General features: G+C 38.8%; 1 protein-coding gene across 1 annotated transcript; it reads left to right on the plus strand.

Annotated features, from left to right (window-relative positions):
* Positions 1-2,763: 2,763 nt before the first annotated feature.
* On the plus strand, positions 2,764-9,684 carry PCLAF (PCNA clamp associated factor). The gene is made up of 4 exons (XM_007957848.1): positions 2,764-2,809; positions 3,112-3,192; positions 5,480-5,642; positions 9,639-9,684. Exons 1-4 carry the CDS (start codon positions 2,764-2,766, stop codon positions 9,682-9,684), a joined length of 336 nt encoding a protein of 111 aa, XP_007956039.1.
* Positions 9,685-23,718: the final 14,034 nt, after the last annotated feature.

The following is a 23,718-nucleotide window of genomic DNA, read 5'->3' on the forward strand; positions in this document are numbered from 1 at the left end:
CTATATCTGTGCAGGGAGCTCTGGTGGCATAGTGCCTAAGGCATTTGACTGCTAACCACAAGGCTGGCGGTTCAAACCCACCAGCCACTCTTCGGAAGGAAGGTTGAACAATCTACTTCTGTAGTGATACCGCCTCGGAAACCCAAGGAGGAGGGGCCGCTATTAGTGGAACTGACTTCAGGGCATGAGTTTACACACACATATATATACAGATACATATGTTGTTGTTGTTGTTATGTGCCGTCGAGTCGGCCCCGACTCATAGCGACCCCTCCTTGGGTTTCCGAAGCAGTATCACTACGGAAGTAGATTGCCCAACCTTCCTTCCGAGGAGTGGCTGGTGGGTTTGAACCGCCAGCCTTCTGGTTAGCAGTCAAGTGCTTTTTAGCCACTATGCTACCAGAACTCCCTCAGATACATAAACACACACACATATATACATATATATATGTATACTTACGTACATATATATGTATATATATATACACACACACACACATATATATACAATCTCCATAATTAAACTGCTAACTTCTTTTTGTATGCCAGGATTTAGCACATCATATATATTATGATGAAATTACTACATCCTTGTGATTAACATAAATACTGTTAATAATTGTGATCTTTAGTTAAAATGCCACATACAATCATTATCACTTTTCTGCCTGAATGATGCAAGCACACTCATTTAACATAACTTAAAAATATCTTTTGATTAAAAAATTAGGCACAAATTTTCTTCAAAATACTGCAACTTTTCTTGAATGCTCTAAGCTTTCAAAAATTTCAGGTTCATACCACAAGCTCCCTGGTTTTATTTAACTTTAAAGGATAAGCACTTTTGCAAAGCAAACATTTAAATTATAGGTTTTTACTAGGTGTCACTGTTCTTTTCCTAATTTTCTCTAACATGCACCTTTCACTGTCATCAAGTGTATTAAAGACAAACCTACAAAAACAAACAACGTAGCTGTAGTAAGACATAGACTGCCCCTGTGGGCAAAGATATATTTGCAATTCTTTCTTGCAATTTACTTGGCAAGTGGATTACCAGAAAAGATTTTCTCTGAACTTCTCAATCTTTGCAAAGATGTGTGATATAAGTTCCAGTTAAGTAATTCAGACCTAATGTAGCAACACTTTAACTGTAAAGGAAATTATGCACCTTGAAGAACCCTAGTACAGGGAGGTGGGACAGGAAGACCAAGAAGAAAGGAATACCCTGGGGCTTGTTGATTTTTCTGGTAGGAATTTAGCTCTAATCTTAGGCTCCGTAGTTAAAGCCAAAGTACAAGCAATCTTCAATACTTTTCCTACTATTATAATGTTAATTTAACCTGTTTTCTAAATCGTTTGTTTTTGTAACAAAGTAGTTGTTGATTCCAGTTAAAGTACCTAGTATCCTATTTTCTGGAAGTTCAAACATAATTTGTTGGAGAAAATCAATGTTCCACTACTCACACTTTTAGAGTTGCCTTTCAAGTGAGAATTTAACAAGATACATCCCAAGGCACTAGGGTGGATGTTACTAATGGACATTGTTAGGTGCTGTAGAGTCATCTCTGATTCATAGTGACCCCTCCTTGAGTTTCAGAGGCGGTATCTCTAAGGAAGTAGATTGCCCAACCTTCCTCTGGAGGAGTGGCTGGTGGGTTTGGACTGCCAACCTTCTGGTTAGCAGTCAAGTGCCTTAGGCTCTTCCCCACCAGAGCTCCCTATGGATAGTATTCAGAAAGTGGAAATAACTCCCCAGGGATGTTGTGAGTAATTAGAAAACAGAAACAGGGATAGAAAATAGTTACCAGCTCCATTCCAGAGTGTGTATCAGGGGTTAGGTCCATAACCTTAGTATATTTGGACACAAGTTAAATAGCTCTGACATCAATCATATCGGTCTGGAGAAAACATTTTACTAGTTTGGCTCTGGTGACGTAGTGCCTAAGACATTTGACTGCTAACCAGAAAGTTGGGGGTTCCAACCCACCAGCCACTCCGGGGAAAGAAGACTGGACAATCTACTACCGTAAAGATTTACCGCCTCCGAAAGCCGAAGAGGTGTCGTTATGAGTCGGAATCAACTCCATGGCAGTGAGTTTTTTTTTTTTTTTTTTTTTAATGTATGTACAAATCATCCAGTTTTTCTTTTGGTTACTCATCACTTTAAAAACATAGAAAAACTCTGTAAATATGTTGTATTAGCTTTTTCTCCAACTCTACAGAATCGTTTTAGTATGGACGCTATAGAAAGCGTCATGTCTGGGGTATTAAAAAGAAAAGTTATCTTTATTTTGATTTGTATCAAAACATTCGCTTAATTTCAGCTTTCACTTCCAAGAGTCAATCATGGATTTAACCCTGAAGCAACTTTTGAAGAAATGTTGGAATTCGCTCTTTGTCTGCTGGGTTTTCTTTTCCAAGCAGGATAATTTCCCGGGTTCATAACCTTAACACCCACACATTGGGCACCTCTGGAAAACGACCTGGTACCGCCCAACGGGGGCGGCTACAAATCACAAGTCTCTAGGAGTTGATGGACGGATTGGCGTTGTGTGGAGTCTTGAGGCTGTCACCGCAGACACTCGTGATTGGTCCTGGAAGTACAGCGTGGAACCAATGGGAGCGGTGGCTCAGGAGAGCCCGTGAAGAGCGCGGGAAGGAGACCAATATAAACGGTGGCGGGAGATTCGTTTTGGGGTTCCTTGTCCCTGAAACATCCTCGGCTGAAAGCATTTAAATACTTTAATCTATTTCAGTTTCAATATGGTGCGGACTAAAGCAGACAGTGTCCCAGGCACCTACCGAAAAGGTGAGGCAGTCGAGCGCGGTAGTGGAGGGCTAAGCGTCCTCAGAGAAGTCGGGCCGCGGACGGGAGTGGCCGGGGCTCCCTTGGGTTCTGTGCTAAACTCAGCCAGCCGCACAAGAAACAACGGCCCGGACCCTTTACCCTGCAGGGCGAGAGGGTGGTTGTGGTGATTATCCGATTGCTCAGGATCACGGGGTTCTTTTTTCCAAGCCTCTAGGTTGAGGGCTGTGGTAAGAATAGTTCCGAGGCTCAGTATACGAACCTACTGTCCTCTTCTTAACGCCCTCCTTTGCCTCTCTTCGCAGTTGTGGCTTCTCGAGCCCCCAGAAAAGTGCTTGGTTCCTCCACTTCTGCGACTAACTCCACTTCGCTTTCGTCCAGGAAAGGTAAAATGTGTTCCTGCAAGCTCCTGGATTAAGAGGAACCCTCCTAAAAGGGAATCAAGCCTGGTACCACACAGTCCTGACCCGCAAGTCCTTCCGTTCCCTCATCCCCGACCCCTGTTGGAATTTGCCTTGAGATCCTCAAGCCCGAATTTCTTCCTTAGTCTTTGATATAATGAGGGAGCTCTGGCCTTTTGGCGGGCTGGGGTAGAGGTGGGGTTGGCAGGAAGAGAATCGCAAGCCTTGGGGTTATGAACGCACACTGTTTAACTTCAAACCACTTTTTCTTTCTCGTTTTAGCGTTTATTTTTCCTAATATCGACAGATAGTTTTATTCCTGTAAGAGGCTATTTAAGTGACCCCTCACTAGATTAAGAATTAGCACCATGTTGATAGTGGTGATCACATTGTCTTCATAGTGTAATCATTTTTGTTGTTTCTGCACGTTTTTCTTCTTTCATTTGTTCTTTCTTCAAGTGGTGTTTGTGTGTGGTTTCCAACTTTGCAGCTTCTGATCTGCCTTGGGGAGAGTAGGAGGGAAAACCAGGCAAAGGAAATAGCTTCACGCTGCTCTTTCTGCGTGTGGAGAGGAGAAAATACTGTGCCATCTGGTAATTCATTCTTTTAGTAGAAGTTGAGCAGGCAGGAAGATTAATTCCGCAAGGTCTAATTAAGAATATGAAAGGCTGTGCTAGGACTTCATGGATTTTTAAGTTAACTAAAATTTCACCATATTTCAAGCATTTCATTTGAAAATATTTACTCTTTCAGTCTCTTTAGATAAAAGGGAATAGTAGTCAAAAATATGAAAGATTAATTTACCTGCATTGAAACTATTATACTCTATGTTGCACAAATGGTTAAGTAAGTTGGCAGTTTGAATCCACCCAGAATTCACAGGCCCAATGATCTGCTTCCGAAAAGTTACAACCTCAAAAACCCTGTGCAACTGTTCAGCTTAGCACAAATGGGTTGCCATGAGTCAGAATCTACTCAAAGGCAACTAACAACAAAGCACTTAACTAAATTCCATTAGGGCCACATCTCACTGTCTGGTTCACTGTTGAATCACAGAACCATATAAATTTACCATTAGTGAATATGTATAGATACCATGTATTGGGCACCCTTTTAGGCATTTTATAGATCTCTTATTTTTAACCCCAAGAAACAACTGTATGAAATTAACAATATCCTCATTTCAAAGATGAGGAAATTTCAGACAGGGTTATATAACTTGGTAAAGGTCACACAACTAAATCAGCAGAGCTAGATTTGAATCCTGTACTGAACTATCTGTTGCTATTCTATACTATCTAGTAGTGAAAGCATTTCTGTAAGTTACCTTCAGAAAAACTATGAACCATAGAAACACTATTTTTCAAAGGCCATTTGTATATTTGAAAAAGTACATGGAGTATAACCTCATGCAGTCTTTATGGAAACAACTTTTGTAGGCTTTCTGTTATAGCTAGAGTTTGAGACAAACATGTTAAAGTAATAGATACATGTAGTAACTCTATAAATTTGTTTCTATTGGTTTTCTGTTACTTTTTTAAAGGGGCAAGGATTTTCCCTCTACATGATTCTTAAAATATAATCAGGCATTGGATTTACTTTATGAGCTGAAAAGGAAGGAGCCAAGTGCTTTGAGAAATGGAACCAATTTTTGTGGAAATGTTGACATTGCTGTATATTTTGCATCTTATATATGCTTTAGCTAAATGACCTTATTAAGCAAAATTTTGACAATCCATACTATATGGTATCACCTTTACAGCAGGAAAAAGTGTATTAAACTTTAGTATTATCATAGGAGTATTTGAATAGCTGTGGACAAAATATGAAAAATATTTTCCAGTGGCAAAAATTCTTAATACTATTTTTCTAGTTTAAATGATAGCTATTGAATTGAGCTTTATTGACTGAATACAGCTTTATCATATCACATTTTCTTTCTTTTTAAGATGGATATAATACCATTTCATGGAGCTCTGGTAGCCTAGTGCCTAAGGCACTTGACTGCTAACCAGAAGGCTGACGGTTCAAACCCACCAGCCACTCCTCAGAAGGAAGATGGGGCAATCTACTTCCGTAGTGATACTGCCTCGGAAACCCAAGGAGGGGTCGCTATGAGTAGGGTCTGACTCCACGGCACATAACAACAACAATAACAATACCATTTCATAATGTCCTTGACAATTTGGTATTAAAGGAAGGTATTAAATTCCCATTAAAGGAATAGCAACTATATTCTTGTTATCTAGTTATATTTTTTTATGTTTTACAGCTGAAAATAAGTATGCAGGAGGGAATCCAGTTTGTGTACGCCCAACTCCAAAATGGCAAAAAGGAATTGGAGAATTCTTCAGTCTGTCCTCTAAAGGTTCAGAAAAAGAGAATCGGATTCCAGAAGAAGCAGGAAGTAGTGGCTTAGGAAAAGCAAAGAGAAAGTAAGTTTTTATTTTCTGGAATATTAATATTTATATTCTGGAAAATAGAGGACAAAAGGAATATTGAGTAACTATGAAGTTTCTCTTCAAGCTGATATAATAATACAAACCAAAGGTTTTTAAAACTTGTATTAAATCGTTTATTGTAAGTCACCCCCCAAATATCAAACATCAGTGAAAGATATTATTTTTACTCATTCCATTCACTCAAAGAGGAATGAGTTCCTATTCAGATGATAAGTGCTACATTATTAACCATGACTCTCCTGTCTTTATTCTTTAATTTTCACTGTTTACTTTTTACAGTTTTTCTTTAAAAAAAAAAAAAAAAACTTTTTCACTTTGGCTTATTCTAGATTGAATTCCATCAACTCTACCTCTACAAAAACTGTTAGTTAAACTTCCACAAGAAATATGTAACCAATGTAGAAACGTTGGAAAATACAGAAATCCCACCACCTAGAAACAGCCAAGACTATCACCAATGTATATTTTCTTTCCAACTTCTCTGTAATACATAGGAATACTTAAGAAAAAAATAAGGTGGGGATAAAACTATACACACAAAGTTTATTGTGCAATCTTTTTAAGAAATTAATTAAATCATTTTAAGCTTTAATGCAGGAAAATGATCAGATAAATATTAACCAAAAATTCTGGATACAAAATTACAATCTTTATTGTGCAAATGATATGCATATATACTGTATAAAATAAAGCACATATCAATAGTAATTATCTCTGGGTGAAAATCTTCTCATAATCACTAATTGTCAATAACAAACATACATCACTTTTAAGAATCTAGAAAAAATACGTCACTTGGAAAAAAAACACAACAGAAACCTTTTTTAAAATAATTAGGTTAGTAATGATATCTAGACCCTGTAAATACCTTGTAAATATTTTGCTTCAAAAACAAAGTACTTGGCCAGAGAGGAGGAAGTGGATTGGCAGGAATAGGTGAGCAGGCAGGACCAAGTGAACGCCATGGTGGTAGACAACGGTTGCTGCCTTGCACCAGTCAGGACCCGGCAATCCTCCAATGCACAGAGCAGCCAGCCTTATGAGCTGTGCAACAACTAAGCAGACATAAGTGAGGCATGGTGGCTGTGCTTGGGCTGGGGTGCGGCTTCTGGCACAGCTCCTACCCATGTAGGTTTGTTCACAGGTGGAGCAGAAGGTACTGTTGCTGCTACCAAGGTGAGCACTCGTGCTCAGTAGTCTAAAGCCAGTGTCCTTGTGGTCTCCTCTCCTTTTTTCTCCATTTCTATTGTTAAGAGACTCAGCCCAGAGACATCTATACTTCTCCCACCCATCTTCTAAAATCCAGTCCAAATAGTATCTACAAGTCCATTGCGGCAAGGAAAAAATAGACCTTCATGCGGCAAGGAAAAAATAGACCTTCACCAAATCTACTAATTCAACATCTTGTTTTACTGACACATGTTGAGAATCCTAAATTTGATGATTTTGAAGAATATCTAAAGGAGTTGACAAACAATGAATGCCAATATTACAGTTGCTGGAGTTCCATGTATAAGATTGAAGAGAGAGTGACAACATGTAAAATTAGTTAAAAATAAGATTTCATTCAATGTAACTTAATAAATCTGGACATTTAATATTCTTGAAAATAAGAATATATTTCATCTTGATCTAGAGAAAAAGGAGGGGCTATAGAATAGAGATTCAGTTTTTACTAAACCAAAACCAAACTCATTGCCACTGAGTCAGATCCGACTCATAGCAACCCCTCCTTGGGTTTCTGAAGCAGTATCTCTATGGAAGTAGATTGCCCAGTCATCCTTCCGAGTGGCTGGTGGGTTTGAACCAACAGCCTTCTGATTAGCAGTCAAATGCCTATGTCACTATTAGGTAATATAAAAAGTTTCCATGAGTCTATTTATATGTACATTGGAAGGATACTCCAGATGTTTTAGTAAATCTTTGGTGTATTCATTTAGCTGTAGTACTTTCATGCTGACATCCTCTAGGTAAAGTTTTACATTGCTAAGGTTTCATTGTTTTCTTGGGAATTTACATTTGGGCTTTGGATTGACATTGCATTTGACTTTCTATGTAATATTTGACATGAGCCAGGGCAATGATGGATTGGAATCTACTCCAAATCTAAATCCAACTATAATGAGTAATTCTTGCCTATTCGTTTATAAAGTCAAATGGTAGTCATTTTCCATCATACATTCCTACCCAACAAGAGTGCCAGATTCATTTAGCTACCATATTTACCTTGATTCCAAAGATTAAAAATGTATCAACTTCAACTAATCTTGAAATGCTTTTTATTTATGATTATTTTGAATATTTTTTGTAATTTAAAAACTGATATGTTGTTTTGTTAAAAAAAATCATTGTGATTTGGGTGAAAGTTTACAGAGCAAATTCATTTTCTATATAGTAGTTCATACACATTTTGTTTCATGACAAACAAAATTACATTGACTGTAATTCCCCACAATGTAACAGTTCTCTTCCCACTCCCCCCCCCCATTTTTACCTCTTTGCTGTGTCCTTTCCTACGCATTCCTGCCCCCTGAGCTAGCTATCTGTGCAAATACTGCCCTTCTGTTCTCCCAGTATAGTCAAATGTGATTGTAACACTGGTCATCATAGGAACAAACCTTTCTACCACATGGAGAGAAATTATATATCCTTCTAAAGAACTTTAATCCATGGTTTAATAAAATCTGTGACATCATAATGTTCTTCTAAAATTAAGTAACTCAGTTTTACATTATTCATTTAGGCCCTTTGTTTAGATTTGTCTTTGTTTAGGGAAATTGTAATTACCCTTTTATTGAAATAGTTAATGAATTTATTGGAGGACTTCTGCTATAAACTTCCTAATTCATATTCTGATATATGGTTATTCTTGTGGCCTTATTTTTCTCCCAAAGGCAGGGTAAATGTTCATCAGCTCTATGGGGGAAATCAGAATCAAGAAACACTACCTACCTTAATGAACCATGATGTGTAAAATAAACCAGACCTTTGCAAAAAGGAAGTTTGGATCATGACAGTGTTAATTTGATAACGTGATTTATCTTCCAGGAAAATACAATGAAGAGCTCTCTGTAATCTAATAGTAGGTGAATCAATGATAACTTTACACTGAGTCCAAATATCTGAATTTTAGCTTCCTTCTTTCACTGCCTAGCTCTATGACCTACTAGATCTGATTTGAAAACTAAGAATATTAGGATAGTGTCCACAGAACTTCTCCAAGACTAAAATAAGAAATCTGATTTACAATTACCATATTTTTACACAAATAATGCAGGCATTATACAGTTTTTGCAAACTGCTCAACACCCTCCTATGTTAAGTTTCCTATGGGTGCATTATTTACAAGTGAGCATTACATACAAAAATACAATATGTTTTAATAGAATTTTCTCAAGAAAAAGTATATGAAATACAAAAATGGCTTTGGATAATGTAAATTATTTTCTAATCTATGACTGTCATTTGAAACTTAAACAATTTTTGGATTTTTCTAATCTAAGTAAAACATTTATATTGTTCAGAAGTATATACTGTTAAATATGACAACTTGTCCATATGTTTTCTCTGCTCAAGTACATTAGTTATTATTTTATTTTTTTGGCTTTCTATTATCCAAAAAAGTTCTTGCTGTAGGATTATACTGTTTATCAATTCATTTAGCAACCTGTTGAAAGATGCCATAGAAACAAAGATTCCCTTTTTAATAAAAATGGAACATATCCGTCAGGGGAAACACTGATTCTGCTAATTAATAGGCAAAATAAGTTGTTAAAACTTTTGTTGCTATAGTACTTGAAACTTGTTGGTTTGTCAATTAATGGAGTTTAATTTTCCCTTATTTCTATTCACTCGACCAGACTCAATGCACTATTGATGCTCCTATGTACATAGATTTTTTAACTACTTTTTTTTTGTTTAAATAGTTGATATTTGAGTGACTATTGAAATTCTCTGTTCTTTCAACAGAACACGTCCTTTGCAACCTGATCACACAGATGATGAAAAAGAATAGAACTTATTTCAATTTTGACTAATGTCTCCTGTTTACTCTGGTACTCTATGATGTAAATTTGCATAAACATATTTGTTCCAATTAGGTTTGTTGAATGGCATTTGTTTTAAAAATTAGGTTTAAATTTATTTAAAAGCAAGTAGTTATGACATTGGAGTTTGTAAGATTAATATATGGCTACTTAGGTTAGTATTCAGTATAATGCAGTATTTGATTTCCTCCTTTTACCTGTTAATTAAGCTTTTTGTTCTTGCTAAAAACAAATCATTGCATGGTGTTCTAATTATAAAAATGCTGTGTTTGAGATTTGCTTTGATCTTTGTACTGTTGCCATTTTTATTGGCATTTGATTATTGGAATGCTGCCATGTTTTTGTTCCTTTTGTTTGCTTAAAAAGCAGAGTTAGATTTTTGCACATTAACAAAATTCAGTATTAATTAAACTGAACCTATAGCCATTTTCAGAAAGGGGGCCAAAGATGCAATTATTGAGAAAAGTTTGGATGGGTGTCTTTTGTTTAGAAAAATGTAAGGTATTTTGGTGCTAAGGTTTAAACGGTTGATAATCAAACTTCCAACAAAAAGTAAAATACTAGCATAGAATAGGAAGGAAGATTCCATAGACTATATTGAGAGGAATTTTCCTAGGATATGCGTTTAATTTAATAGCATAAAATACTACCTTTTTGGCCTGTATGTTTAAAGCTGGAAATCAATAAAATTATCCCATAAATCCAAAGTCCTCACAGCTACCACAAAACTTTTCAAGATAACCAGGGGTATAATTGATGAGGTGGTTATATTGTTACTTGATAAGTGATATTCTTGCTTCTTCATCAAACCTTTTGCTCACTGATACTCTGTTGTAAAAATTAACCATGTTTTAATAGGCATGTTTTTTTCTTTCTGAAATTTGTTTGCAATAAACAAATACTTATTTTCATAATCCACTATCCATTGTGTGCTTCCTATGGTTATATCCTACCAGGCATTTCTCTTCTATTCTTTCCAAATACAAATCTTAATTGGTCTGATTTTAGCAACTTCCTGAGTTCTGATGATTATAGACTTTCTTTTTTTTTTGCTTTGTTTTTTAGAGATGTATATTAAATTGAATGTTAATGAACTGAGAGGAGAGAGTTTTTATCCTAAGTACTTCCTTGACAGTAGGTTTCCTATTAAGGAGTAGCTCCAACCAAGTCTATTAAAGTAAGGTTTTGATGTGTCTGTCTGAAACCTGATTTGCTATTTTTCAGTTGTGGAGACAAAAGACTTTAAGGCTGTGTTCCCATGCAGTGTAACTTTTTTAAAAAAATTGTGATTTGGGTGAAAGTTTACAGAGCAAATTTGTTTTCCATTCAACAGTTCATATACATTTTGTTTCATGACATTGATTGTAATTCCCATAATGTAACCACATTCTTCCCACTTCCTCCCTGTGGTTGGTTATCTTTTCCTTGTGTCCTTCTTTCCCATGCATTCCTGCCCTCTGAGCTATCTCCCTGTGCAAATGCTGCCCTTCTGATCTCCCATGGTTGATTTTTCTAAAGAGAGTACCTATCTGGTATAAATGTTCACCTTGTAGGCATGTCTACAGTTAGGCTGAAAGCCACTGGAGTAGGTACAATTCCAGGTTCAAAGGGTGACTAGGGACCATAGTCTCGGGAGTTTCACCAGTATCTATCAGACTGGTAAGTCTGGACTTTTTTTTTTTAAATGATTTTGAGTTTTGTTCCACATTTTTCTTTCACTCTATCCAGGGTCAATGGGGAGCTCTGGTGGCATAGTGCCTAAGGCACTTGACTGCTAACCAGAAGGCTGGCAGTTCAAACCCACAGCCACTCCCCGGGAAGAAGGTTGGGCAATCTACTTCCATAGTGATACCACCTCGGAAACCCAAGGAGGGGTCGCTATGAGTCCGGCCAACTCAAGGGCAGTATGTTTTGTTTTGTATCCAGTGTCAATGAGGTCTAACTTTGGTATATAATTGTTTTTAGAAATTTTGACTCTTAAATAATTTATTGTTCTTTCAAACATGCAGTATTTGATGACGTCTCACTTTTGTGTGTCCTATGTAATATGTTTTCTTTTCAAAGCTTTCTTTAAAAGTAGCATGGCAATTTAGCTTCTTCTAAATATAAGGAGAGCACAGTACAGACCTCCAGCTTCCATTGAAACCAGATTAAAAATAAAGCCTACAAATAACAACAACAACATTAAAAAGATAATTAAGCCAAGTTTGTAATTTTGTAACCTTTATAAAGTTGATCTGGTTTCTCTCTTTGAATGAATTATAGAAATTATTAATGCTAGTGTTAAATCCCTAACCAAACAAAGATTAAAAATACTTTTCCAGAATTTCTGAATGCTATAACATTGTGAGGATCATTATGTATTTTGTGTTTCACAAAGCAAGAGTTGATACAGAGAAAATTATAACAAGTGCTCAGAGTTATTTAAAAGAACAAATGCTCATAATTTTTTATTTTTAAAGAGAAAATAAAGCTTAAACTATTTGAAACTTTCTCATATACATACCCTTTGCAAATCTCACTGTACTTAGAATTCTTCAGCCTAAATTAGAAAAAAAAAAAAAAAAAAAAGGAAGGTTCAGATAGGCCTAGGTCTAACCAACATTGTTATGAATGGTTCCTTTACCTTTGAAAAAGGAGCTCTGGTGGTATAGTGGTTAAGGGTTTTGGCCGTTAACCAAAAGGGCAGTAGTTCCAACCCACCAGCTGCTCTGTGAAAGAAAGATGAGGTGGTTTGCTTCCATAAAGATTTACAGGCTTGGAAACCCAATGGGAGTCACTATGAATTGGAATCAAGTCTATGGCAGTGAGTTTAGTTTTTTGGTTTTTACCCTTGAAAGAAGCTCTGTTTGTACAGTAATTAAGGCAATAGTGAAGTACTCGGCTGCTAATTCCATAAGTGTTCTGCAGGAGAAAGATGAGTCTGCTTCTGTAAAGATTTATAGCTTTGGAAACCTATGGGCCAATTCTCTGTCCTATTGAATCACTATGAGTTGGAATCAACTCAATGGCAGCAGGTTTCATTTGGGTTCAACTTTGAATATCACACAAGAGGAAGTGTGGGAGGTCTTCACTGAATCAAAATTGGGAGGAATGTTAGAAATCACCTCCTTCCACCTAAGCCAGTTACAGCTGTATTAGGTGGCCTGTTCTGTTATTTAAGAAACCCTCATGGTTAAAGTGCTTGGCTTCTAACTGAAAGGTCGCGATTCAAACCCACCAGCTGCTCTGCAGGAGAAAGATGTGTCAGGTTGCTTCCCTATAGACAATAGCCCTGGAAACCCTATGGAGTAATTCTACTCTCTCCTACAGGGTTGCTATGAGTCAGAATCAACATGACGACAGTGGGTTTGATTCTATTATTTGGCAAAATGTTATGAGTTAAAATTTTATATTTTTGTAACTCCCTTCTATTCTTGGTTCTATCCTTGAAATAACATTAAAAAAAACTTATTCCTTCTATGTGATAACCTTCAAATATTTAAAGATACATCTTTCATCTTTAGCCTATTCTTCCTAAGGCTGTTGTTTATGTCACATGGTTTTTTCAGACTTCCTGGTATACTGAGTGAGTCTCCCTGAGCCCCATGTGTAAAGGGGCTGTGTCTTTTGTGTTTAATGCTTAGGCATGTAAACGTAAATTTGACTACATTTTCTTCATCAATTAACTGTTGGACTCTTGTTTTGGTACCTTATATATGGAGATGCCAATGGAACTCTCAAACCCAAACCAAACTCACTGCCATCTGGTGGATTCCAACTCATAAGGACTCCTCCATGGGGTTTGCAAGGTTGTAAATCTTCACAGAAGCAGAGTGCCTCATCCTTCTCCCCCAGAGCAGCTGGTAGGTTGGAACCACTGACCTGGTTAGCAGCCAAATACCTTAACCACTGCAGCACCAGAATTCCTTAATGGAACTCCAGGAATATTTAAATATTAAGTAACATAGTGTTGTACTTCCCAAAAATACACATTGTTATGTGCTGTCAAGTTGGACCCGACTCATAGCGACCCCTCCTTGCGTTTCCAAGGCGGTATCACTACAGAAGTAGATTGCCCAACTCTCCTCTGAGGAATGGCTGGTGGGTTTGAAATACACATTGTTGTTGTTGTTATGTGCCGTCGAGTCGGACCCCACTCATAGCGACCCCTCCTTGAGTTTCTGAGGTAGTATCACTAGGGAAGTAGATTGCCCCGCCTTCCTTCCAAGATGTGCTAATTTTTCCTTAAATGATTATACCAAACCAAACTCACTGTCATTGAGTTGATTCCACCTCAGCAACACCCATTGGGTTTTTGAGGCTGTAAATCTTCATGGAAGTAGATTGCCCTATCTTCCTTCAGCGAAGCAGCTGGTGGGTTTGAACTGTTGACCTGGTTAGCAGCCAAATGCCTTATCCACTATGCCATCAGAGTTCCTTTTTAAATGATTAAAAGGGGTAGTAAAAAAAAATGGAAAAAAAGTAGGCTTGAAGAGATTGGGATAAAGGCTGCAGGCCTCCTATTGTTCCACAGGATAAAAGCACTAAACTGACTTTTGAAGACTATTTGACATCTAACCTACATGTGAGAGCACTATCTTAATTATGGTTCATATTAAGAATCTAGTAACCCCAAATACAAAACTATCCCATTGCCATCTAGTCCATTCTGACTCACAGTCACCCCATAGAGCTGGTAGGGTTCAAACTGGCAACCTTTTGCTAGCAGCTGAAGGCTTAACTACTGCAACACCAGGGCTCCTTGTTCCTCTGGTACTGTTCACAAAATCCTAAAAATGTAGTTAAACCCAAATATGAAGTTTTAGGTGAAGTTGTACTATCTATCTTTAGAGGTCTCCAAGCAATGAGCATGCTGAAAATGATAGAATTCATATAAGTTCATGTGACGGGAGTCAAGCCAGTTACTCATATACCTACACAAAAGTGGCAGATTTTTTCTTTTTTTTTTTTAAACTGATATGGTTGTGTGTCAGCTTGGCTGGCCCTGGTTTTGAGTGGCTGGGTAGCTGGTTGTAGTTATTCCCCATGATGAGACTAGCAATTAACACTATGGTGAAATCTGCCGTGAGCAGCTGAGTAGCTGCTTTAGGGATGTGGTCTGCTTCTAACATATAATGAGAAGCTTTGGGAATGGTCTGCAGCTTTTTGGCACACTTGGACCCTGCATGGAGTCCTCTATTCATTTAGCAGCCTGTCATGTTTCCTGCCAATCTTGAGACTGTCTCTGGACTTGAACTAGTGGCCTGCTGTGTTGTTTGGTAATATTGAAACTGTGCCATTTTGTCAACCTTGAACTTGTTAGCTTCAGCAGCCAGCAGCTGCCTAAGAGAAGAAACACCTCTAGCTCCAGTGGGCTGGGAGGAAGAGGCAGAGCTGGCTGAAGCCCAAGGTTGAGGGGCTTTTACTTAGTCCCTAAAGCTGGCACTTTGAACTCTGACTTCTAGCCTCCTAAACTATAAGAGAACAAATCCCTATTGGTTGAAGCTACCCATTTGTAGCATATTTTTTGTTTAGAGTGGCACTAGATAACCAAAACAGCTGAAGAAAGAGAGGATCTAAAAAAACTCAGTTTAGATATTATTTTCTTCAGGTAGTGGGAAAAATTACTGATGCGTAGGAATTTGCATTTCTATACTGACTTAAACTATCACTTTAAATTTTTAATTTTACTCATGATATTTCTATTGCATACATGTATTTACCATAATCATATTTTAACTTTTTTTAGAGACATTCAAGTCCACCACAGTTTTAGATATTTTGTTGCTCATTGGGCTCATAATTTTATTTACTTTTGTAATTTAAAGTTTTTTGTTATTTATCCAAGTTCTATTTTGTCATATTAGCAAGTTTATCTTTTGTCACCTTCATTAAAGAACAATTGCTGGATGTGCTTAGATTCCATTTGAATTGTGTGTATATGCATACTCCCACATGTACACATGTTGATTGCAGGGGTAGAAATATTTTTGAGTTATTAAACACCCTATTATTAACATACTTGAGTCTGAACTGCATGATTGGGAACAACTCCACAGCAATAACTTTTTCTTTTCTGAACAGATTTTTGCCTACAGTGAATCAATTTTTGTTGTTTCATGGATACAAGAAACCAATAGACCTCCTGTTTCTTTTAAAAGTTACCAAAGCTCCTTTCCTCTCTGCCCAGCTAGGGTGGACAACAGTCCAGTATCTGTGACTAAGAGGTTATCATGCATGACCAATACAATTGGAACCTGCAGTTGCAAGTACATTCACTGCCATGGAATACAAAACAAAGTCAGGAGCTACTCTTAAGTTTACTACTTTTAAACAGACCTATTCCAAGACATGGGAGCCCTGGAGTCACAACAGTTAAGCACTTGGCTTCTAACTAAAAGGTCGGTGGGAGAAAGACCTAGGAATCTGCTACTGTACAGATTACAGCCAAGAAAATCCTGCGAAGCACTTATACTCTGTTACATAGGGTCACTTGTCGTTATATGCTGTTGAGCCGTACTGACTCATAGCAACCCCTCCTTGGGTTTCTGAGGTGGTATCACTACCAAAGTAGATTGCCCAACCTTCCTTCCGAGGAGTGGCTGGTAGGTTTGAACCACCAGCCTTGTGGTTATCAATCAAATGCCTTAGGCACTACATCATCAGAGCTCCCATAGAGTCACTTAGAAAGTGAAATCAGCTGGAGGGCACCTAATGCAAGATAGGAAAGTCCAGAAAAGATGCTTATTCATCCTCTGAATGTCCAATATTTCTCTGAATATCAAGCTACCATAAAAATATGGGTCATTTTTCTAAAACCAAAACTACTGCCATCGAGTCAGTTCTGACTCATAGAGACCCTATAGGACAGAGTAGAAATGTCCCATAAGATTTCCAAGGCTCTAAATCTTTACAAGGAGCTCTGGTAGCATAGTGTCTAAGGCACTTGACTGCTAACCAGAAGGCTGGCGGTTCAAACCCACCAGCCACTCATACGACGGAAGGTTGGGCAATCTACTTCCATAATGATAGTGCCTTGGAAATCCAAGGAGGGGTCGCTATGACTCAGGTCCGACTGGACGGCACATAACAGCAACAAATCTTTACAGAAATAGACTGCCTCATCTTTCTGCCGCGGAGCAGCCGGGAGGTTCAAATGGACCTTTGGGTTAGCAGTCAAAGGCTTTAATCACAGATCCACTGTTGTTGTTGTTGTGTGCTGTCCAGTCGGCCCCGACTCACAGCGACCCCTCCTTGGGTTTCCGAATCAGTATCACTACGGAAGTAGTTTGCCCAACCTTCCTTCCGAGGAGTGGCTGGTGGGTTTGAACCGCTAGCCTTCTAGTTAGCAGTCAAGTGCCTTAGGCAGTATGCTACCAGAGCTCCCATAGATCCACTGTTGTTGTTGTTGTTATGTGTCATCGAGTCAGCCCTGACTCATAGCGACCCCTCCTTGGGTTTCTGAGGCAGTATCACTACAGAAGTAGGATTGCCCAACCTTCCTTCTGAGGAGTGGCTGGTGGGTTTGAACCGCCAGCCTTCTGGTTAGCAGTCAGGTTGCCTTAGCCACTATGCTACCAGAGCTCCCACAGATCCACTAGAGCTCCTTATTTTTCTATAAAGAGGCTTAATTATATCGCTGTCTTTTACTCTAACCAATTATTTTCCCCAAAATTTTCAAATCCAGAATCATCTTGACACAAGAATAAACCAGTTTTCTTATTGACATTTTCTTATCCACAGTGTAGGTATGAAAGTTTATTCTGCGTTGACGAACGTAAGCATATCTCTTACTTTTCTTGGTTACCAGCCTCCAGGGCCTCTTTTGGCCTTTTCTCATTCCTTTCTCTTTTAAAGATTAAAATCACTCTAGTCCTTTTGCCCCTTCCGTTTAACTAAGCTATTTTCAGATCATAAACATGTGCAATCTTTACAAAAGAGAAGATAAGAAAACATTTCTCATCATTCGGCTTCAGGTACTGTCACAAGAGCGTTAAGTGCATGAGAAAAAGCTTTCACAACATTGAGATTTAAAAAAGTAGTTGAAGTTGAAACACAACTAAAAATCCACAAGAGGGAGATGCTAGCTAAAACGCCAGAAAATAACTCATGCGAGGGACTGCAGAGAGGCTTAAGAGAAGGCACTGGGTTTGCCTCGGATTCAAGGCAGGAGGGGAGTAAACAGTGTATATAGTGGCTGTGGGCCGGGAAGAAGGCACAGCTGAAGGGAAAAGCAGGATGGGCTTCACGACTGTGGCATCGTGTGCTCAGTCTAAGACCTTGAGCAGAAGGTAAGGGGGGTGTTGTCAAAGGGGAATACAATGCCCCTGTTGTTGTTGTTATATGCCTTCCAGCAATGCCCCTAGTTACCTCCCAATAGTCCCTGAAGATACCGGGCTGAGAGTCTTTGAAGCCACTTCCGCTTAGCAACTCCACGCGGTTGCTAAGGAGGGGCAGCAGCGGGGATGACCCGGAAGTAGTTGTGTCTATTTTTTCCCTGCCGGCTCTCGCTTTGTCCTATCTGGGGCTCTGCGGTCGCCGGGCCGTGGGCGGGGCCAGGGCTAGCGGTTCCGGTTCGGTTCCTGCCGCCCCTTCGCTCCTGGCTTCCCCCCTCCCCTCCCGCGCCTCTCCTCCCTCCCGCTCCTGGGAAAGAGAGAAGCCAACGCTGCGGGTGGGTAGAAAGCGCTCGGCGTCTTCGAAAGGGGACCGCGCCCGCCGCACCTGAGCCTGGGCGCACGGCCGGACCAGGTACTAGCTTCTGCTTCGACGGTGTCGGGGAAGCTTGGATCTGAGGGTGTGTGTTGTCTGTGAAGGCTGGTTGGGGCCCCTTCCTCAGGTCGGAGTGGGGGGACTCTAGGATCCCGGGTGGGGCGCAGGCCGGCGTGTGTGCCTGTGAAGGGTTGCGGTGGTGGAATGGAGGGGGTAGGGGACACCCTAGCGGAGAGTTTCGGGTGGCAGGGTTGAGTCAGGCGGCAGAGTCGCCCCCTTGGAGTAAAAGACTTCGGCCCGTGCGGTCGGGGAGTTTGCCCCCTGGAGGGCTTGCTCAGAAAGGGGGAGCATCCTCCAGAACCAGAAGAAGGGCATGGATCTCGGCCAGGTTGCTGGGGCAAGTCCAGGTTTTCTTCGCCCGCCTCCCTTGCCCAACCCGCTGGGACAGAACTGAGCTTCGAGGGTCGCAGGGTTTCGAGTCGCTGGGCACCGCGGGAGCCGCCCTTGGCAGAGCTAGGGTAAAAGAGTGGGTAAGGAGACCTCCTTCCACCCAACTTCCTTGCGCTTCCCCCACTTCTTCCTTGACTGCTCCCTCACCCCAGCGTCTTATAGGAGCAGTACCCCCCGAGTGGGCAGATACCACAGCGTAAAAGAAAGAGGGTTGTTGCCCCTAATGATCCTTCGTATGTTTGGAAAGTGCCGGAATGGTATATTCAACCAAGTTTCTCTCAGCCCTTTATTAAATATGGTATAAAATATCTTAGAAGAGTGCAATTCTGAAAAGCGCCAGCCTATAAACTAGACAGGAGTAGCCTTGTATGGTAAATGTATGTGCATAATAGGCTGGTGAAACCGTATAGATATAGAGGTCTAGGTGAGGCGTGTTGAGGCAAGACTTTTCTAACCTCTTTTTTTTTTTTTTTTTTTAACATGCCTGTAAACTGCCGTAGCTTAAATGAAGCAGAAAGAACCTCTTCATTTCTATTTCAGTCAGTGACTGAATTGCTAGGTACTATGCGGTAGTGATTGATACCTTGGAATAGGTTTGTGAACTTTCAGAGGGACAAGATTCTGTGCTGTTGATCCTGCTTCTTAATCTTTTAAGGATGTAATTGGTCAAGTGGAAGTACTGGCTTTGAGGTAGGTAAATCTGGGATAGAGCCAGGCATTGTGCCCCTTGCTAGGTATTGACCTTGGGCAAGTCATGGAAACTACCAGGCCCTCAATTTTCCACCTAAGTAAAATGTGATTCTTACCAGTATCATAAAAGGCATAATGTATTTAAATAACAGCCTGTTTTAAAGATAAGCACCCTAGAATTACAAAATGAATTATTAATCTTGAACATCAGTGGTAGCCCAGTTTTGTGGAAAGATGGGAAGGGGTCTGGATGTATGTATTCAACAGGACTCTCAGTGACTTCTAGAAATTGAACTTTAAGTAGCATGAAATTATCAGTAGTTTCTTAAAACTCATAGTGATAAAACAGAATATGTACATTTATTGAAATGACCAATGTCATTTGTGGTATATCCAATATGGATTGATAACAAGAAAAACATTTAAAAAGTAATATATGTAAATTTTAATTAACATCACATGTCTCTTTGAAGAGAATTATAATTGGGACATAAAATAGAAAATGATTATAATTTTAAGATTAAAATTAACATCAGTAGCATGATTCATCATACTTAAACTATTAGCAAAACTTACAGAATTCTTATATGTATAATACTCTATGAAATAAATGAAAATGAAATGAAGTTCTGCCTTTAAGTCATTCCTAATCAGAATGTAGAAATAAATCCAAGCAGTATGAAATCTTCATATTTATTTGTTTTGTGAATATAGTAATATGCAATCTATATATGTCAGCTTTTCAGCTAATATAGTTAGGTTTTTGACATAAATTTTAGTATTTTAATTTTAAATGTAGACAAAGGACAAAAATTGAATAATTTGTTTTAATAGTTTTTTTTGTGTGTGTATGTGTGTAAGAAGGGGGTGCAAAATTTGTAATTCAATACTAATTTTGGAATATTTTTTAGAGAAGTTTATAGCTATGTGCCTAAACTTGAGAGAAAGCTTCAAATACTTTTCTTTCCCATGTTTCTGTATTTTAAACAGAGTTGAAATTATATCTTATAGTTACAATTATATTTTAAAGTTTTTTGTAAGGTTATTCAATTTTCTAAACGTGTCCTTTTTTTCATTATTTAACTTTTTGTGTTTTGGATGAAAGTTTACAGAGCAAATTCATTTTCCATACAGAAGTTCATACACATTTGTTTCATGACATCAACTGCAATCCCCACAGTGTAACAGCTCTCTTCCCATTTCCTCCTTGTAGTTAACCTCTTCCCTGTGTCCTTGTTTCCTATGCATTCCTGCCCCGAAGCTATCTAATTACCTATACAAATGGCTCTCTTGAGAGTATAAAGTATTTAGTCTGTATCCAAGCTTCTTGTTTTATTGTTATTTTTTTTACTGTATAAAGTTTTTATTGTGGTAAAAATGTATGTAACAACATTTGCCATTTCAAGTTTATCATATTATTTTTTAATAACATGTTACTGTGTTTTCATTGAAAGTTTACACAGCAAATTTTGTTCTGATTCAACAATTACATACTGGTCAGTGACATTGGTTATGTTTTTCATAGTATCAGCTTTATAATTAATTCCATTCTGGATGTTTGGTTTCCAGTAATCTGGTTTCTTTGTCCCCTTACCTTTCATCTTTGCTTTAGAGTAGTTGTTGACCATTGTTTTCTTTCATATAGATGATTTTGTTTTTTTAAGGTGTGTAGTACTCATTGTTAAAGGAGCTCCGGTGGCACAGTGGGTAAGCCATTTGGCTGCTGATCAGAAGGTCAGCAGTTCAAACCAACCGGATGCTCTGCGGGAGGGAGATGAGGCAGTTTACTTCTGTAGGGATTTATAGCCTTGGAAACCCTATGGGAGTTACTGTGAGTTGGAATTGAGTCTATGTCACTGCTTTTGGTTTTGGTTTAAGTACTTGTAATATTTATTTTATGAGCCAAAGTGTTATCTAGCTACAAGGTAACCTCAGGGTAGTTTTGGTTCAAGGTTTATTGAGTATCTCTGTGCAAGAGATAGTTTTAGGTAGTCCTGTAGTTTAAACTGGTTCAGTAATTCTGGACTTTTTTAAGAATATGAGTTCTGTTCTACATTTTTCTCCCCTTCTCTTAGGATCGAGGAGCACTAGTGGCATAGTGGTTAAAACATTCAGCTGGTAACCAGAAAGGTCAGTGGTTTGAACCTACCAGTCACTCACTCCAGGGGAGGAAGATGAGGCAGTCTGCTTCCTTGGAACTCTGTGGGGGCAGTTCTGCTTTGTCCTGTAGGCTCATTATGAGTCAGAATTGACTCGATGGCAGTGGGCTTGGTTTTGGGTTTATGTTAGGATCTATCTGTTGTGACCCTGATCAGAATAGTTGTTAGTGGTAGCTGAGCACCATCTAGTTCTTCTGGTTTCAGGGTAGATGAGGTTGTGGTTCGTGTAGACTGTCAGTCCTATAGACTAGTTTTCTCTGTCAGCATTTCTTACGTGTACAATTCAGTGAGATCAATTGCATTCATCGTGTTGTGCAACCATCACTACTGTCCATTATCAAATTTTTCCATCACCTTTAATAGAAATTTAAGCCCCCTTAAGCTTAAACGAGCTGGACAATGAATAAGAAAGACTGAAGAAGAGTTGTTGCTTTTGAGTTGTGGTGCTGGCAGAGAATGCTGAAAGTACCATGGACTGCTAAAAGAACTAACAGATCTGTCCTGGAGGAAGTGCAGCCAGAATGCTCCTTGGCAGCAAGAATGGCCAGACTTCGTCTCACCTATTTTGGTCATGTTGTCAGAAGGGACCATTCCCTGGAGAAGGATGTCATGCTTGGTAGGGTGGAGGGTCGATGAAAGAGGGGGAGGCCTTCAATGAGATGGATTGACACGGTGGCTGTGATGATGGGCTCAAGTATAGCAGGGATTGTGGGGCTGGCGTGGGATTGGGCAGTGTTCGTTCTGCTGTGCATGGGGTCGCTATGAGTCGGAAACGACTCAACGGCACTTAACAACAGCAACAACAAGCTTTAACGCTTCCTTTCTCCCTCTGTCCTGCTTTTGATAACCACTAGTAATCTCTGATCTCTATCCATTTGACTATTGTGGATATTTCTTATAAGTGGGATCATATAATAATTATCCTTTTGTAATCAACTTTGCAGGTTTTTTTAAATTTTCTTTTTTTATTACCTTTATTGTTGTGAAAACATGCGTAAGACATTTGCCAACATAACAACTTCCACATTTATAGCTTAAGGACATTGGTGACATTTTTCATGTTGTGCCATCATTATTTGCAGCATGTTTTCAAGGTTGATCCATGTTGTTGCATGTGTCAAAACTGCATTTCTCTTTACGGCTGAATAGTATTCTGTTCTCTCTCTCTCTCTCTCTCTATATATATATTCTGTTCTCTCTCTTTCTATATATATACACACACACACACATACACACACAGTGGTTGAATAGTATTGATATAGATCGAGATAAAGAGATACATAGATATAGAGTCCTGGTGGTACAGCAGTTAGTGCTTGGCTATTAACCAAAAAGTCAGAGATTTGAACCTACCAGCTGCTTGGAGGGAGGGAGGGAGGGAGAAAGATGTGGTAATCTACTTTTGTAAAGATTTACAGCCTTGGAAACCCTATGGGGCAATTCTGCTCTGTCCTGTAGGGTCACTATGAATTGGAATTGACTGTGGTTTTTGGGTGTGTATGTTTATATCACATTTTATCCATTCATCTGTTTATAAACATTTATTTAGGTTGTTTACACTTTAGGCTTTGTGAATAATGTTTCAGTGAATGAACATTGATGTACAACTCTGTGCATTCCTGCTTTCAGTTATTTTAAGTATTGTGTTAGTTATACAGTGCTTCTATAAGAGAACTGCCATGAGTGGGTAGCTTTAAAAAACAGAACTTTCTCACAGGTTAGGAGGCTAAAGGTCCAAATTCAAGGTGTTGCCTTTAGGGGAAAGCTTTCTTTCTCTTTTGGTTCTGGAGGAAGGTTTTTGTCTCTTTTGAGCTTCTACTCCTGTGCGTTCTTCATGTGGCTTGGCTCTGTTCTCCCATTTCTGCTGTACTTTCTTGTTTAATCTTTTTTTTTTATTTCAAAAAGACTGACTCAAGATAACACCCTACACTAATCCTGCCTCATTAACAAGACAACTTGTTCCCAAATGGGATTATAATCACAAGCATAGAGGTTAGGATTTATAACAAATAC

This window comes from Orycteropus afer, unplaced genomic scaffold (assembly GCF_000298275.1).
Source record: "Orycteropus afer afer isolate SDZICR_OR568_19922 unplaced genomic scaffold, OryAfe1.0 scaffold00015, whole genome shotgun sequence".
Lineage (NCBI taxonomy): Eukaryota > Metazoa > Chordata > Mammalia > Tubulidentata > Orycteropodidae > Orycteropus > Orycteropus afer.